Source organism: Anabrus simplex, chromosome 12 (genome assembly GCF_040414725.1).
Source record: "Anabrus simplex isolate iqAnaSimp1 chromosome 12, ASM4041472v1, whole genome shotgun sequence".
Lineage (NCBI taxonomy): Eukaryota > Metazoa > Arthropoda > Insecta > Orthoptera > Tettigoniidae > Anabrus > Anabrus simplex.
The window spans coordinates 2,672,811-2,689,037 of NC_090276.1; the positions used below are offsets into that span (position 1 = coordinate 2,672,811).

The following is a 16,227-nucleotide window of genomic DNA, read 5'->3' on the forward strand; positions in this document are numbered from 1 at the left end:
CGGAGTAAGGAGAAGAGCAGCTCGACTGAGCGGTATGTTCCTTGGTCGAAAACATTTTCACTATCAGATTGTTGGCCGGCCGGGTAGGAGAGGTGGTGATACAAAATGTATAATCAGTACATTGCGGGTCAAAAGCCTGGGTTCACTGCCAGACCTCTCCGCAGTGTTCAGATGGAGTGGGCACATATGACCCTGATTACGGTGATTCGTCCGTCTAATGTGGACGTAAAGCCTTAAGCAGACATCTTGATTGTTTTTGACAGCAGTACCGGTAGGCTGTGTGCAGAGGCTGGGTTTCACCCTCCCCCCACATCTTCACAATTTCATACCCAAACGCGCAAGTCGCTCATGTGAGTCGGATATAAAAAATATTAAAAAAAAGGAAACTTTTCCCTTTGCGAAAAGCTAATAATCTTGAATATGACTTTCAATAAATTAAAATGTTAATATAAAGTACGTCACAGGAACTTAACTTGTAGCCGCAGCTTCTTTGGCGACCAAGACCTACGGTAACAACTAATGTGACGTCAAATCTGTCACACATTTTGTCGCGTCATGTTAGACAAATTTTGGAATGACTTCCAGTCATAAGACGTATTCATGTCAGAAACTGCTCCAGGGGAGACAATGTCCTCGGACACTCCCAGGACTGAAAGCCATACGCTGAATGAAATAACCACATACTAAGACCTCATAAAATCTTTGCAGTACCCGGACCTCCGAGCATGGCAGCTAATAGTACCCACCGTTAGCGCTACGGAGGCGATGATTGTGATGATTTTACATCCCACTAACTACTTACGATTTTCGGGAAGCCTGGTGTTTTGAATACCTTCGGGAATCACCGAAATGAGAATATGAAATCACGAATGCCATCTTGTGTATTAACATAGATACGTTTTTGGGTTGGGAGTCTACCTGGAATTAGCCACCGTTGTAACCATGGCAACAGCGTTTGTCAGTGGCGCCATCTTCTCACTGTGTGCTTTCTTCCTGTAACTAAGAGCTTGATAAAATCTCGTATAAAGTAAACGCCGCGCTACCCCTCAGTCCAGAGTTAAAATCCTTGAACTGGCTGGAAAACGAACCTAGGGCCTTGGATTAACGGACAGACACGCCATACGGCAGGATGATGGTGATAGCTGCTCCACAGCAGTCGTCATAAATAGGTCAGATAACCCTGCCGTAGTCATATTCTTTTGCCTGCCCTTTTCAGTGGTTTTCACGAACATTTAATAAGAAACCCATTATGGCACGCCGCAGTTCGTCTGTTTGCTAAAGCGAATGTATCCTGCGGTTCTTGATGTAAAGCTTGGTATTGTGTTGTAGAAAGCAATCGCAGTTGGTCTATGTAGAACGGTGAGCCCATAGGTTAGTCTCGAGAAGCTTTTTTTGCAAGGCAGAGAACTTTGTCATGGCCGTCACTCTTGCTAGTGTAACTAGGTTATCCTCCGCTAGGTGTTCCCAGGTAATGTCATGTCATGATGGGGTCTGTTTGTACGTAGACAGCAGCATAGGAACTCTGCCGTCTGTTCAATATAGCTGGGAAAGGTTCGAGAATCAGAGTACCTAGCAGGGAATAGCATTCTTCCGTGATCAGGTGGTGATTGTACAACTAGGCAACCATCCTCTATATAACACTAATCAGAGGGAAAAAATAGAAGGGATCCGACACTTCGAAAAATGAAGATATCGGTCAAAGAAAGACGACGGCCACGAAGGGCGTGAAAATGAGACTCCCTAGCCCTCGCAAACCTAATAGCGTCGGGGTCGGAAAAGAACAAGATTTGACCAAGGGAGGTCGGGTAGGATAGATGAAAGTGAGGAGCCTGGCACAAGAAAGTGGAAGCAATGCCAGGACTCAGCTAGGGCCCCCGTGGTCGCCTTCCCACGCTCCAAAGTACAGAGCCCCTGGGGCCCCTTTTAGTCGCCTCTTACGACAGGCAGGGGATACCGTGGGTGTTATTCTACCGCCCCCACTCACAGGGGGATCTTCCGTGATCAGAGGAAGTGTATACTCTCTGGCTTGACAGGTAGTAATCAAACATGGCTGCACGCAATGACATCACTAAGGATGAAAATCACATTAGATCGGAATATTAATGAAAGTGTTAGTCGCTTAGCAACCTGCTGAGTACAGAATGTATTGCGGGATAGGGTAAGCATTCGCCTGCCATTATTGGAGTGATCATTTAATGATTTGATTTTATGATTACTCAAAGTTGGCTGATCTTAGAGAGCGGCAGGTAATTCCGGACAGAATAAAACAGAGATGAAGCAAATCGGTCCAGTAGAACGGACGGACGGATTTGCCAAAACTGTTTTAGTAAACTCTTTAATATATAATAATAATAATAATAATAATAATAATAATAATAATAATAATAAATTTACGACGTCTAGAATGTCCACTTTCACAGTTAATTAGCCTTACCATTCGTTTGTGGATACTCATTCTTCTTTCTATTTATCGGTACTCTTTATTTCCCCTGAGGTTGAAGTCAGTCTGTACCCGCGGCATGTCGTCTTAAGAGAGAACAGCGAAAGTATCTCTCCTCTCTCTCTCTCTCTCTCTCCTCTTCTAAAGCCCAAAAACATCCATGGTTCTATACTTTCCCATGTAGCGCACAAATTTACATATATCTTCTTTACTTATGTATTTCTATAAAATGATAAGTCAGTATTTGTTCAGTTAATCAATTTATTTATGACATTGTTTCAAAGATCCTATGAGCTAATGCTCCTATTGGGACAGTATATTAAATTAAGTTACAATATTAAAGACAAATTGAATTATTTATAATACAGAGCTGATACAAATTTATAATAATTTAAATTTAAAATAAAACATTTTTCTCAAGGATACAATTGTGTGTTTGGAAGTTTATATAAACAGAGCCATATAGCTCGATATGAAACATGAGAAGTTCATCTAAACAGACTAAATCCAAGAACATTAACTTTTGTCCATAAATGTTTCTTAATATTTCTTCAGAATTTATTGAAATTCTGACAATCTTTCATCGAGTTTGGAATGGAATTAAATGTTGTTATATCCCTGTGCTTACAGTACGTTTGTATCCATCTCTTGGCACAGGCCAGAGTAAAGTGTAGCTTCCACCGAAGTCTGTCAACATCCATGGCTGTGACAATATGGAAGCTGCTGTGGTATGGGCGGTGCTGAGTAATGACATTCAGAGCACGACTAGTGCATCTGTCATGAAAGGTGCTGCTCATAGGGTCAGTCTTGCTGCAATAGTAATTTCTGGCCCAGTGGGGAAAGCAATGGCAAACTACCTCACTCCTCATCTTGTCTAGTACGCCTCATTTTGGTACTATTTGAAGATCCAACCAGCCTCTGGGCTGATAACCTAACAGACATATCCCTGTACGATACACCATTAGTCCCATACTTCACTCTATTCATTCTAGAGACATGTAAGTTACCAGATTGCCGTGTTGCATGATCACGAATAGATAAATTACTGATGAATTTGAGTTTTATTTTCCCCGAGCCAAACTGTATAATTTTCGTCGCCAAAAGACCTACCTGTGTCGGTGCGACGTGAAGAAAAAAAAAAAAACGGTTTAATTTTGAAGGCATGTGTTACCAAAGAGCATGCAATAGATAACCTAACCGGAGGAATGCCTGTTGATGAGTATGAAACACTTTACATGATACCTTGCAGTCGTTGAAGTGCGGCCAGTATCCAGTATTCGGGAGATGAGTTCGAACCTCACTATCGGCAGCGCTGAAGATGGTTTTCCGTCATTTCCTATTTTCACACCAGGAAACTGCTGAGGCTGCGATCGCTTCCTTCCCACTCTGAGCCCATTCCTGTCCCATCGTCGCCCTAAGACCTATGTGTCCGTGCGACGTAAAGCAATTTGCAAACAAAAAACCACTCCTGGTTACGTAGCATAGTTACGCGGCCCTGGACAGCGGTTCGAAGCCACGGACAGCTGCTCAGCGAAGGAGGTGAGTAATAAAAGTAAGCCTCCAGTTGTAGCGATAAGTTGGCAGTTCAGCTCGAGAAGCGCCTTACGCAACTCAAGTGCGAGACGTGCCCGTGGTGATGTTGACAAACACATCATCTCATTAGTATTTTGTCGTTCGTGTGATCAAGTATTCCATTCTCAACCTTGGTCTGACTAAAGAAACACGTGCGCACTCCATGTATCTACTGTGCACTAAGACTAGTGGTACCTTCTTAATGACGTCACAGACCATTCGCCCTATTCCCGAATAAGAACGCCCGCGCCGCAAGTTCGCTTTGTTATTTTAGTTATTTAGATGTTTTGAAAACATTTCAGGTAATTTAAATTTGCGGCCAATTTTATTTAATTTATCACTGATCTGCATTTAGGGCTGTCGGCCAGGTGGCAGATTCCCTGTCTGTTGTTTTCCTAGCCTTTTCCTAAATAATTTCAAAGAAATTGGAAATTTATTGAACGTCTCCCTTGGTAAGTTATTCCAATCCCTAACTCCCCTTCCTATAAATGAATATTTGCCACAATTTGTCCTCTTGAATTCCAACTTTATCTTCATATTATGATCTTTCCTACTTTTATAAACGCCATTCAAACTTATTCGTCTACTGATGTCATTCCACACCATCTCTCTGATGACAGCTTGGAACATACCACTTAGTCGAGCAGCTCTTCTTCTTTCTCTCATTTCTTCCCAACCTAAACTTTGCAATATTTTTGTAACGCTACTCTTTTGTCGGAAATCACCCAGAACAAATCGAGCTGCTTTTCTTTGGATTTTTTCCAGTTCTTGAAGCAGGTAATCCTGGTGAGGGTCCCATGCACTGGAACCATACTCTAGTTGGGGTCTTACCAGAGACTTGTATGCCTTCTCCTTTACAACTGTAGCTTGCGGAACGACACTGCTTGGGAAGGTTCGAACAGGCCATGTTCCTTTGCTAAACTCAGTTCACGAACACCACGTACCCTGAAGATGGTTTTCCGTGGTTTCCCATTTTCACACCAGGCAGTTGCTGGGGCTGCACCTTAAGGCCACAGCCGCTTCCTTCCAACTCCTAGGCCTTTCCTATCCCATCGTCGCCATAAGACCTATCTGTGTCGATGCGACTTAAAACCGTTGGCAAAAAACAACGCTACGTGGATTTACTTGGACGAAGGTGAGCTCAGTGGTCAATGACGTCAAAATAGAGTTCCCAGAAGATATCCTCAATTTTTACTCATCACCTATGTAATTTGCCGACTGAGTTCAGGAAGAAGTAATGAGAACATAATTTTCCTGACACGCAAATGGTCTCTTTTTGTTTGCTGTTGTAGGCCTTGAAGCTCCTATTGCACATCCGGCACGCATGAGAGTACCACGTGATGCACGGCCCCCTGCAATTGTCAAATTAAGCTCATTTACGATTTCCATGAACTGAGTGAAACTGAATGAGGCTGAGGAACGGTCTTCCTGCAATTTGAATCGCTAGTAGCGGCTCACTTCATATCACAGATCATCAGTATAGAGTTACAGTTTGCTTGGTACTAACTGGCATACCCGATGTTGTTGAAAATAACTTGTATTCAATTTGTTTAAACAAGGGTGATATATATAAACAAAATGTGATTTTCTATAAATACAAAAATTCATCATTAGAACACTCAAGCTGGCATATGTGAGTTAGAATTTCCTTATCCTCTCTCAGAAATGCACCCTGAGTTAGAGCAGAGAGAGAGATTGATTCAACAAAACATACGTGGCCCAAACTGCAAAAACGGGATCTGCATGAGAAAATAGACAAATCTACTCTTACGATAGAGCAGATCACGAAAACAATGCGCAAACGCAGGTATCTCTTGTTCCATCACCTGCGACGGATGGATTAACATACTCTCGATGGACAAAACTAATTTTTTAAACAGTGTGACTCAAAACCAGAAACAATTCCCTGGTACGTTAAAATGGCGTATGGCTTTTAGTGTCGGGAGTGTCCGAGGATATGTACGGCTCGCCAGATGCAGGTCTTTTGATTTGACGCACGTAGGCGACCTGCACGTCGTGATGAGGATGAAATTATGACAAAGACAACACATACACCCAGCCCCCGTGCCAGCAAAATTAACCAATGATCGTTAAAATTCCTGACTCTGCCGGGAATCGAGCCCGGGACCCCTCTGACCAAAGGCCAGCACGCTAACCATTTAGCCATGGAGCCGGACCCTGCTACGTTAAGGTGAAGGAACACCTCGAAGAAATGGTCGTATGACGAGAAGACGCGCACAAATTGGACCTTTTACAGGACAAGAGGAGTAGGACTTCCCGGGATGAGAAATGGATAAGTGGTGCAAAATTGTCGGATATACGCCATGCTCCACACAGCTATCTAATGAAAACCTATTGGATAAACACCCGAATGTATAATGAAAATCACCGTGGTCCCTAGTTGACCGTTTGGTTAATAATAATAATAATGATTATGCAGAGTTGACCTTGTGGCTAGGGACGCACAGCTGAGAGCTTGCATTACGGAGATTGTGGGTTCGAACCCCACTGTTGGCAGCTACCAGGTAAAAAAGTGCTGTGGCTGTACCTTAATTATCGCCACGGCTGCTTCCTTCCCACTCCTATCACATTGTCGCCATAAGAGCTATGTGTCGGTGCGATGCAAAGCCAATTGAATAATAATAATAATAATAATAATGTCGATTTTTAAGGCTTTTTTTGCTTCCTGTTTATGAATGTGAAGTCTGATTGTATGTATAAGGATTTTACAGAATTTTCATTGAAGCATTGACTTGCGGCGGGCTCAGTGGTTCAGACGGTTGAGGTGCTCGCCTTTTGACCCCATCTTGGCACGTTCGATTCTAGCTCAGTCTGGTGGTATTTGCAGGTGCTCACATAAGTCAGCCTCGTGTCGGTAGATTTACTGGCACGTAGAACAACTTCTGCGGGACTAAATTTCGGCGTCTCCGAAAACCGTAAAAGTAGTAAGTGGGACGTAAGGCTGATATTATTATTTCATTTTCACCTTAATTATGGCCACGGCCGCTTCCTTCCCACTCCTAGCCCTTTCCTATCACACTGTCGCCGTAAGACCCGGTGCGACGTAGAGCAGATTGTAAAAATTGAAATTACGTTGGTTTATAAATTCATAATTCGGGTTACAAAGTTTACTAATCAATAGAGACAACGAATGTAGGATTATTCTTTTCTTCTTTCTCTTAATGAAATAAACCATGAAATCAAGCTCACGAAATCTAAAATACTATTTATTCAGATTGTCGCAGATAACTTTCATAAACACTGTTTGTTCATAGAATATTTTAGCACATTCAGTTATTATTACTACCCGAAGTTATTTTTTTTAAATGTCATATTTATATGTATGATGGAATGTGGAATATCAGTCTGTAACGGCGATGTGGTGGATAATTGAGGAGGTATCTGTCAGCACGGCAACACTGCTTTGGGATCAGATCGATGTCCTCAAGTCGCTTACATGTTTGACTTAGTTATTTGGGGTAGCAACACTCTTCGCCCCCAAGCACCGGATCGTTGATCTCCTTTAACAGGTCACAGCTGGGAGCTCTTTCACCTGTAGTACTTGTGTTCGAACCTCGCCATAGTGTGTGCGAGACTTTTCTAAATTAGTATATAGTTTCCGAACCATAGCTTCCATAAACATGCAGGTTTTAAAATGGAAGTAATTTCCAGATAACACGTGCATTAAGTGTTCCATATTTCATTGTAAATGGCGAGGACCGAGAAGTGTGTGGCGGTGGTTATTGTTTAGGAACAATCCTGTGTTAACATTAATCAAGAGGGAGAACATGGAAGGGATCAAACATTTCCAAGAATGAATGTATCGGCCAAAGAAAGAAAGGTCGTGAAGGGCGTGAAAAACGGGAAATATGTATGTGCCATCGGAGATAGGTGGTATGAGTAGTACCGATACCGGTACGCTCTTGGCACTTCTCCGTCGGTCTCATTTGTGAGTGTTTACCTGTATACAGTAGTTTAAATGGCGCCGTGTTTTGAACGAGTTTCCGGTCAGTAGCATTCACTTTTCGGTTGGCGTACCCCCGAAGTATGAGCTTGTTACTATTATACCGAAAAAAACAACAAAAAATTATTGTTGCTCGATGCCAAATAATATTATATTTATCATTATCTTCCGCAACTTATCCCGCTTGCTCTGGGTCCCTGAACGCACTCAGAAATGAACGAGTTGTGGCCGGGGATTTAAGGTCGCATTCCATTCCTGACAATAGATTTTCAACTGAATATCCCATCCCAACAAACCAGGAATCAAACCACGGTCGCTGTAAGCCGCTACACCACCCTTTTGCCCAGTAATATATCGTCGCTGGGCAAGGGAGACCTCGTAACTTGTTAGCGGAAAAAAGACCCGTGGCACTACAGCCCTTGAAGGGCCTTGGCCTACCAAGTGACCGCTGCTCAGCCCGAAGGCCTGCAGATTACGAGGTGTCGTGTGGTCAGCACGACGAATCCCCTCGGCCGTTATTCTTGGCTTTCTAGACCGGGGCCGCTATCTCACCGTCAGATAGCTCCTCAATTCTAATCACGTAGGCTGAGTGGACCTTGAACCAGCCCTCAGGTCCAAGTAAAAATCCCTCGCCTGGGAATCGAACCCGGGACCTCCGGGTGAGAGGCAGGCACGCTAACCCTACACCACGGGACTGGCTAACCTCTTAGGAGTAACCTTTAGAAAGGAAAGAGGTGAGCAATGGCGGGAGAACTTCCGTCATTTTCAGTGCTTAGTGATAGCCACATTAATTATTGGAATCTTCTGTTCCATTCTCAGGCAACGCCGCAAGCGATGGAGAAACGAGGGTACATCGTGCTTTATACACTGCTAATGGAAAATTCGAAGTGAATAAGAGGATTTTTAAACATACCTCAAAAAACAGCAATGCATAATCATCATCACTGGTGGTCTGCCTATCGGCAGGTCTTCGCATGAATTCTCCACGCTGTTCTGTCTTCAGCCATTCTCTTTGTCGTCCAATAGTTTCTATTTACCTTTACACTGTCCACTAACTGATACCTCTTCCTTCCTGTCTTCAGTTTTCCTTGTATCTTCCCTTCCAATGCTTCGGTTATTAAACAATTTCGTCGCAAGCAGTGGCCTAACCAATTTTTCTTCCGTCTTTTAATGCATTCCAATATCTTTCTCCTTCCATCACCCACTCTTTTTAATACTTCCTCATTCCTTACTTTTTCCTGCCAGCTGATTTTCTCCATCTTCCGCCAGATCCACATTTCAAATGCTTCTAGTCTTCTTTCTTCCTCTCTTCTCAACGTCCAAATCTCAGCCCCATAAAGCGCCACACTCCACACAAAGCACTTTACTAACCTCTTCATAAGGTCCTTATTTAGAGACCCACTCAACAGTGTCCTTTGTTTCATAAATGCTTCCTTGGCCATTGCAATTGTAGTGTTCATTTCGTCCAAGCAATAAGGATCATTTCTGATTATGCTTGAATTCAGACACTTGTTCGATCTCCTTCCCCGAAAGTATTATTTTAGCTGTTGAGTCCATCTTTGATCTCACGATCATTGCCTTGGTCTTTTTTCCTATTAATTTTCATGCCTAACTTCTTACAGGACCTGTTAAATTTTTCCAACATAGCATTCACCATTTTCCCGGTTTCTGCTAGAACCGCCATGTCATATGCAAATCGAATGCATTAAATTCTTTTTCCTCCAACTGCCACACCTTGTTTTTCTTGAAAGCAATTTGCAATTAATTCCTCCAAGTACATATTAAACAGCGTTGGTGAAAGACAACAGCCTTGCCTCACCCCTCTGCCACTTCTGCTCCCTTCTGACAGATCATGTCCTATTCAATTTCGACAGTTTGGTTTATGCGAAGGTTCTTAATTAGCCTCCTTTCTTTCCAGTCTACTCCATTCTTCTTCAGTAAGCATTTTTACACACCTAGTGAATGGGAGCTACAGACACATTTTACAATACATAGATCCGAAAGAGGACTCTGTATACTGGTGGACAAAGACGCTAAATGGAAAAAAGATTTTATTATTGAAAATGACCTGCCTCAAATTATTTCTAAACTGCTCACTAAAAACAGTTGGAAGCTACGATAGATGTGCGTACCCCTTGAAATGACTCCACGTACCTCTAGTGGTACGCGAACCGCACTTTGATACCACTGGTGTATGTGATAGCAAAGCCCCTTACACACGGTAACATCACCGAAATAACAGAAAGTTTCTCATACGTAACTTTCGAATATTTGTGGCCATAAAATTGTGTGCTGGATCAGCTGCCATATTGTTGGACGTAGATCTTGATAGGTAGAGCTACCTTGTGACATGACATGGCAATGTTGTGTGCTGGATCAGCTGCCATATTGTTGGATGTAGATCATGATAGGTAGAGCTATCTTGTGACATGACATGGCAATGTTGTGTGCTGGATCAGCTGCCATATTGTTGGATGTAGATCATGATAGGTAGAGCTACCTTGTGACATGACATGGCAATGTTGTGTGCTGGATCAGCTGCCATATTGTTGGATGTAGATCATGATAGGTAGAGCTATCTTGTGACATGACATGGCAATGTTGTGTGCTGGATCAGCTGCCATATTGTTGGATGTAGATCATGATAGGTAGAGCTACCTTGTGACATGACATGGCAATGTTGTGTGCTGGATCAGCTGCCATATTGTTGGATGTAGATCATGATAGGTAGAGCTATCTTGTGACATGACATGGCAATGTTGTGTGCTGGATCAGCTGCCATATTGTTGGATGTAGATCATGATAGGTAGAGCTATCTTGTGACATGACATGGCAATGTTGTGTGCTGGATCAGCTGCCATATTGTTGGATGTAGATCATGATAGGTAGAGCTATCTTGTGACATGACATGGCAATGTTGTGTGCTGGATCAGCTGCCATATTGTTGGATGTAGATCATGATAGGTAGAGCTATCTTGTGACATGACATGGCAATGTTGTGTGCTGGATCAGCTGCCATATTGTTGGATGTAGATCATGATAGGTAGAGCTATCTTGTGACATGACATGGCAATGTTGTGTGCTGGATCAGCTGCCATATTGTTGGATGTAGATCATGATAGGTAGAGCTATCTTGTGACATGACATGGCAATGTTGTGTGCTGGATCAGCTGCCATATTGTTGGACGTAGTTCTTGATAGGTAGAGCTATCTTGTGACATGACATGGCAATGTTGTGTGCTGGATCAGCTGCCATATTGTTGGATGTAGATCATGATAGGTAGAGCTATCTTGTGACATGACATGGCAATGTTGTGTGCTGGATCAGCTGCCATATTGTTGGACGTAGTTCTTGATAGGTAGAGCTACCTTGTGACATGACATGGCAATGTTGTGTGCTGGATCAGCTGCCATATTGTTGGATGTAGATCATGATAGGTAGAGCTACCTTGTGACATGACATGGCAATGTTGTGTGCTGGATCAGCTGCCATATTGTTGGATGTAGATCATGATAGGTAGAGCTACCTTGTGACACGACATGGCAATGTTGTGTGCTGGATCAGCTGCCATATTGTTGGATGTAGATCATGATAGGTAGAGCTACCTTGTGACATGACATGGCAGTGTTGTGTGCTGGATCAGCTGCCATATTGTTGGATGTAGATCATGATAGGTAGAGCTACCTTGTGACATGACATGGCAATGTTGTGTGCTGGATCAGCTGCCATATTGTTGGATGTAGATCATGATAGGTAGAGCTACCTTGTGACACGACATGGCAATGTTGTGTGCTGGATCAGCTGCCATATTGTTGGATGTAGATCATGATAGGTAGAGCTACCTTGTGACATGACATGGCAATGTTGTGTGCTGGATCAGCTGCCATATTGTTGGATGTAGATCATGATAGGTAGAGCTACCTTGTGACACGACATGGCAATGTTGTGTGCTGGATCAGCTGCCATATTGTTGGATGTAGATCATGATAGGTAGAGCTATCTTGTGACATGACATGGCAATGTTGTGTGCTGGATCAGCTGCCATATTGTTGGACGTAGTTCTTGATAGGTAGAGCTACCTTGTGACATGACATGGCAATGTTGTGTGCTGGATCAGCTGCCATATTGTTGGATGTAGATCATGATAGGTAGAGCTACCTTGTGACATGACATGGCAATGTTGTGTGCTGGATCAGCTGCCATATTGTTGGATGTAGATCATGATAGGTAGAGCTACCTTGTGACATGACATGGCAATGTTGTGTGCTGGATCAGCTGCCATATTGTTGGATGTAGATCATGATAGGTAGAGCTACCTTGTGACATGACATGGCAATGTTGTGTGCTGGATCAGCTGCCATATTGTTGGATGTAGATCATGATAGGTAGAGCTACCTTGTGACACGACATGGCAATGTTGTGTGCTGGATCAGCTGCCATATTGTTGGATGTAGATCATGATAGGTAGAGCTACCTTGTGACATGACATGGCAATGTTGTGTGCTGGATCAGCTGCCATATTGTTGGATGTAGATCATGATAGGTAGAGCTATCTTGTGACATGACATGGCAATGTTGTGTGCTGGATCAGCTGCCATATTGTTGGATGTAGATCATGATAGGTAGAGCTACCTTGTGACATGACATGGCAATGTTGTGTGCTGGATCAGCTGCCATATTGTTGGATGTAGATCATGATAGGTAGAGCTACCTTGTGACACGACATGGCAATGTTGTGTGCTGGATCAGCTGCCATATTGTTGGATGTAGATCATGATAGGTAGAGCTATCTTGTGACATGACATGGCAATGTTGTGTGCTGGATCAGCTGCCATATTGTTGGATGTAGATCATGATAGGTGGAGCTACCTTGTGACATGACATGGCAATGTTGTGTGCTGGATCAGCTGCCATATTGTTGGATGTAGATCATGATAGGTAGAGCTACCTTGTGACATGACATGGCAATGTTGTGTGCTGGATCAGCTGCCATATTGTTGGATGTAGATCATGATAGGTAGAGCTACCTTGTGACATGACATGGCAATGTTGTGTGCTGGATCAGCTGCCATATTGTTGGATGTAGATCATGATAGGTAGAGCTACCTTGTGACATGACATGGCAATGTTGTGTGCTGGATCAGCTGCCATATTGTTGGATGTAGATCATGATAGGTAGAGCTACCTTGTGACACGACATGGCAATGTTGTGTGCTGGATCAGCTGCCATATTGCTGGGCATTTTTCTTTCGATTTATCGGAACTCTTACCTCCCTTGTGGGTGAAGTAAAAGGATGCATTATATGCACCCCCCTGCATGTCGTAACAGGCTGTTAAGAGGGGAACAACCAAATATGTTCTCGCCCTGTCGTCTTCTAAACCCAGAAACATATTCGTGATTGTTCTTTTCCGCGTAGCGGACAAATTTAATTATATGAGGAATCAGTTTCTGAAATTTTGTTGAGTTTTGATGCTATGTAGCAGGATGTCCCAAACGTTTTCATGTCTGATGTGCTCTTAGTATATCGTATTCATATCCAAGGATCCTCTAGCCACAGAACATGATATTGGATTCAGTGACAAAAAAGAGGCAGAATTTTGTAATGTTACCTTGTTTGATTGTATTCGTATAATTTAGGGCTAATATTTACTCTCTTTTAAATTGAAATGTAACTTCATTTACATAAAGATAATTTACATTGGCATAGAAATTATTAAACATTGTGACATTTGGCTAATAATTACAACAGTCTGGATCTGGAAACTTACTTCAGAAAATTCACTTGGTACAGCTACTGGATGGTGCTGTTTTCCAAAGATCAAGCGTTTTACAAGAGTAGTCACCCGAACCGCCTCTACATTAGTTCTGTACTTCGTTTTCATTCGTGTGAGAGCAGGAAAGGTACACTCGCACAAGTATGTTGTCACGAAGGGCATTCAACGCAGTGTTTCCTTTCTAGAAATAGTAGGGTATAAGGGATGGCATGACCAAAAGTCGATCAGACGTGGAGTTATGATGCTAGGTCTTCACAAGATACTGCCAACTTGTACCGTTCACCTGCAGAGAATTACATATACTGGTGTAAATTGTACAACAGTGAAGAAATGTTCCTGAATTTAGAATAATGATGTATGCATTGTGTGTGTACAATACAATTTCGCTCTTAAAATACAGTACGCGAAACTTTTAATGATACCTGGTTTTACGGGAGTGTGGAGGAAGCTCTCCCGGTTCCGGTAATACTGCCAACTGAATGGAAATTAAATCTGAATTGAATCAATAGTATGATCGATCGATATGAATTTTCTAAACCTTTATTATTTAAGCCAACAGCTGTCATACACACACATTATATAACACTATAGTACATGTCTCGATGCGAATCTTGTTCCTAGCATGAATTCTATATTTTGGCTTTGCTGTGGAAACAGTACTAGTACGTAAAGTGTACGCCAGATGTCTCACGGCGAAGAATAATAGATTTATAGTTTGTATTTCAAAGGTTGCGAATACGAATCTCGAAGATAAGAGATCTACCGATATAGCACTAGGAGAGCCCAGGTATTACTAAAAGTTTCGCGTACTGTACCTACTACTTACATTATTATTGCAGACCTCTTGGATTATCGTCGCCCTCCCCCAGGGGTCCGCTGACCACAGTTTGGGAGTGGCTGCTCTATAGAACACCTTTTCTTGTATTCTGGCCTCTCTTTAAGAGTAACAGCAGTTGCAGTGCCTTATTTTTGTTCACTATACTTGTACTAACACCAAGCTGCTTCTCTCCTTGTTCCAGGACCATGAGCGTGTTAGGGTTCTCGCCCAACTCCCGGATAGACAAAACACTACTAGACAAGTTCCTCCGACTGCCTGTGCCAGAGAACAAGTGGCAGGCCACCTACATCTGGATTGACGGTACAGGAGAGTACGTCCGCGCCAAGGATCGCACGCTCACGAGCGTACCAAAGTCTCTCAAAGGTATGTACAGTTTCCAGTTTAGAAACGTGAAGAATGTGGATCTAATACAGAAAGTAGGAGAGTTCTTGATTGAAAGAGCCATTTGTATTGTACCGTGTATCCCTACGTACACGGGAGTTACCGCCACTTACTGAACTGATTTCTGAAACATTTTGAGCCTGTCAGCCTTCATTCTATTCTCAAAACACTCGGTTATTTAAAAGTTGTGCTTGTAAAACACACTTGTCTTGATTTCCTATCGCTTGAAGTGTGAAATAAAACTAAATGAACTAACGAATAACGTGTTCTGAAGAAATGGTCCAAATTCCGTAAGAAACATGTACTTCTGCAGTTTAATTTTAAAGTTTTGTGCGAAACTATTAAAGAATGTATAAATAATAATAATAATAATAATAATAATAATAATATTGGATTTACGTCCCATTAAATGTTTACACGGAATTTGGAGACGCCGTAGTGCCGGAATTTAGTCCCTCGCGAATTTGTACTTGCAAGTAAACCTACCGACACAAGGCTGACGTATATGAGCACCTTCAAATACCGGTACCACCTGAGTGAGCCAGGATCGAACTTTTCAAGTTAGGGTCAGAAGGCGGGCGCCTCAACCGTCTGAGTCACTCGGCCCGGCTTAAAGAATTCAAAACACGTGTTGACCTTCAAAATACGAGGCAATTAAAGAAAGGAGTGAAAAGTTCACTTAATTTTAGTTCACCCTTTCGGTGACACGAACTAAGGATAAGCAGCCTCAATCCACCGGGGAATTCTCCATAGTGTTCTTTCTACATCCTTCAGAAATCTGACTGAATCTGACCCAGTGGCGGCTCGTGAAAAAATGTTCAGGGGGTTCACAACAAAACGTGTGTTCACGTCTCAAATATACCAAAGTAGAATGCAAATCAGTACAAAATAACCTAAATGTTCCTCGTACGGTTGCTGTAACTCCCCTATAACCGAGACTGATCAGTGAGTGCACAACAAAACTAAAATTATGACTGCCGGGCTGAGTGGCTTAAATGGATTTCTGATCCCAAGTTGGCAGGTTCAATAGGCCTACTTACCTCAGTAAAACTAAAATTCACAGCAAATTTGCTACAATGCTGTATTGTAGCGAATATTAAAAGATGCGAACACTATTCTTGGATTGACATACCACGAAGTTCACCTAAGTATGACAAGCATAGAAATAGTGCGTGCAATTACCACATTTACCAGTACTCAAATTGAAACGATTCTCCGCCCACAATGTAAAGCAAACTTCTTCCCATGTGTTCAGA

General features: G+C 42.6%; 1 protein-coding gene across 3 annotated transcripts in view; it reads left to right on the forward strand.

The window, feature by feature from the left end:
* Gs2 (glutamine synthetase 2) overlaps window positions 1-16,227 on the forward strand; it is a 303,407-nt gene that overhangs the window by 178,132 nt on the left and 109,048 nt on the right. For all 3 annotated transcript variants that reach the window (XM_067156487.2, XM_067156489.2, XM_067156488.2), the window contains exon 2: window positions 14,772-14,953. In XM_067156487.2, the coding sequence (XP_067012588.2) occupies window positions 14,772-14,953 (182 nt within the window). The remainder of the gene's footprint in view (window positions 1-14,771; window positions 14,954-16,227) is intronic.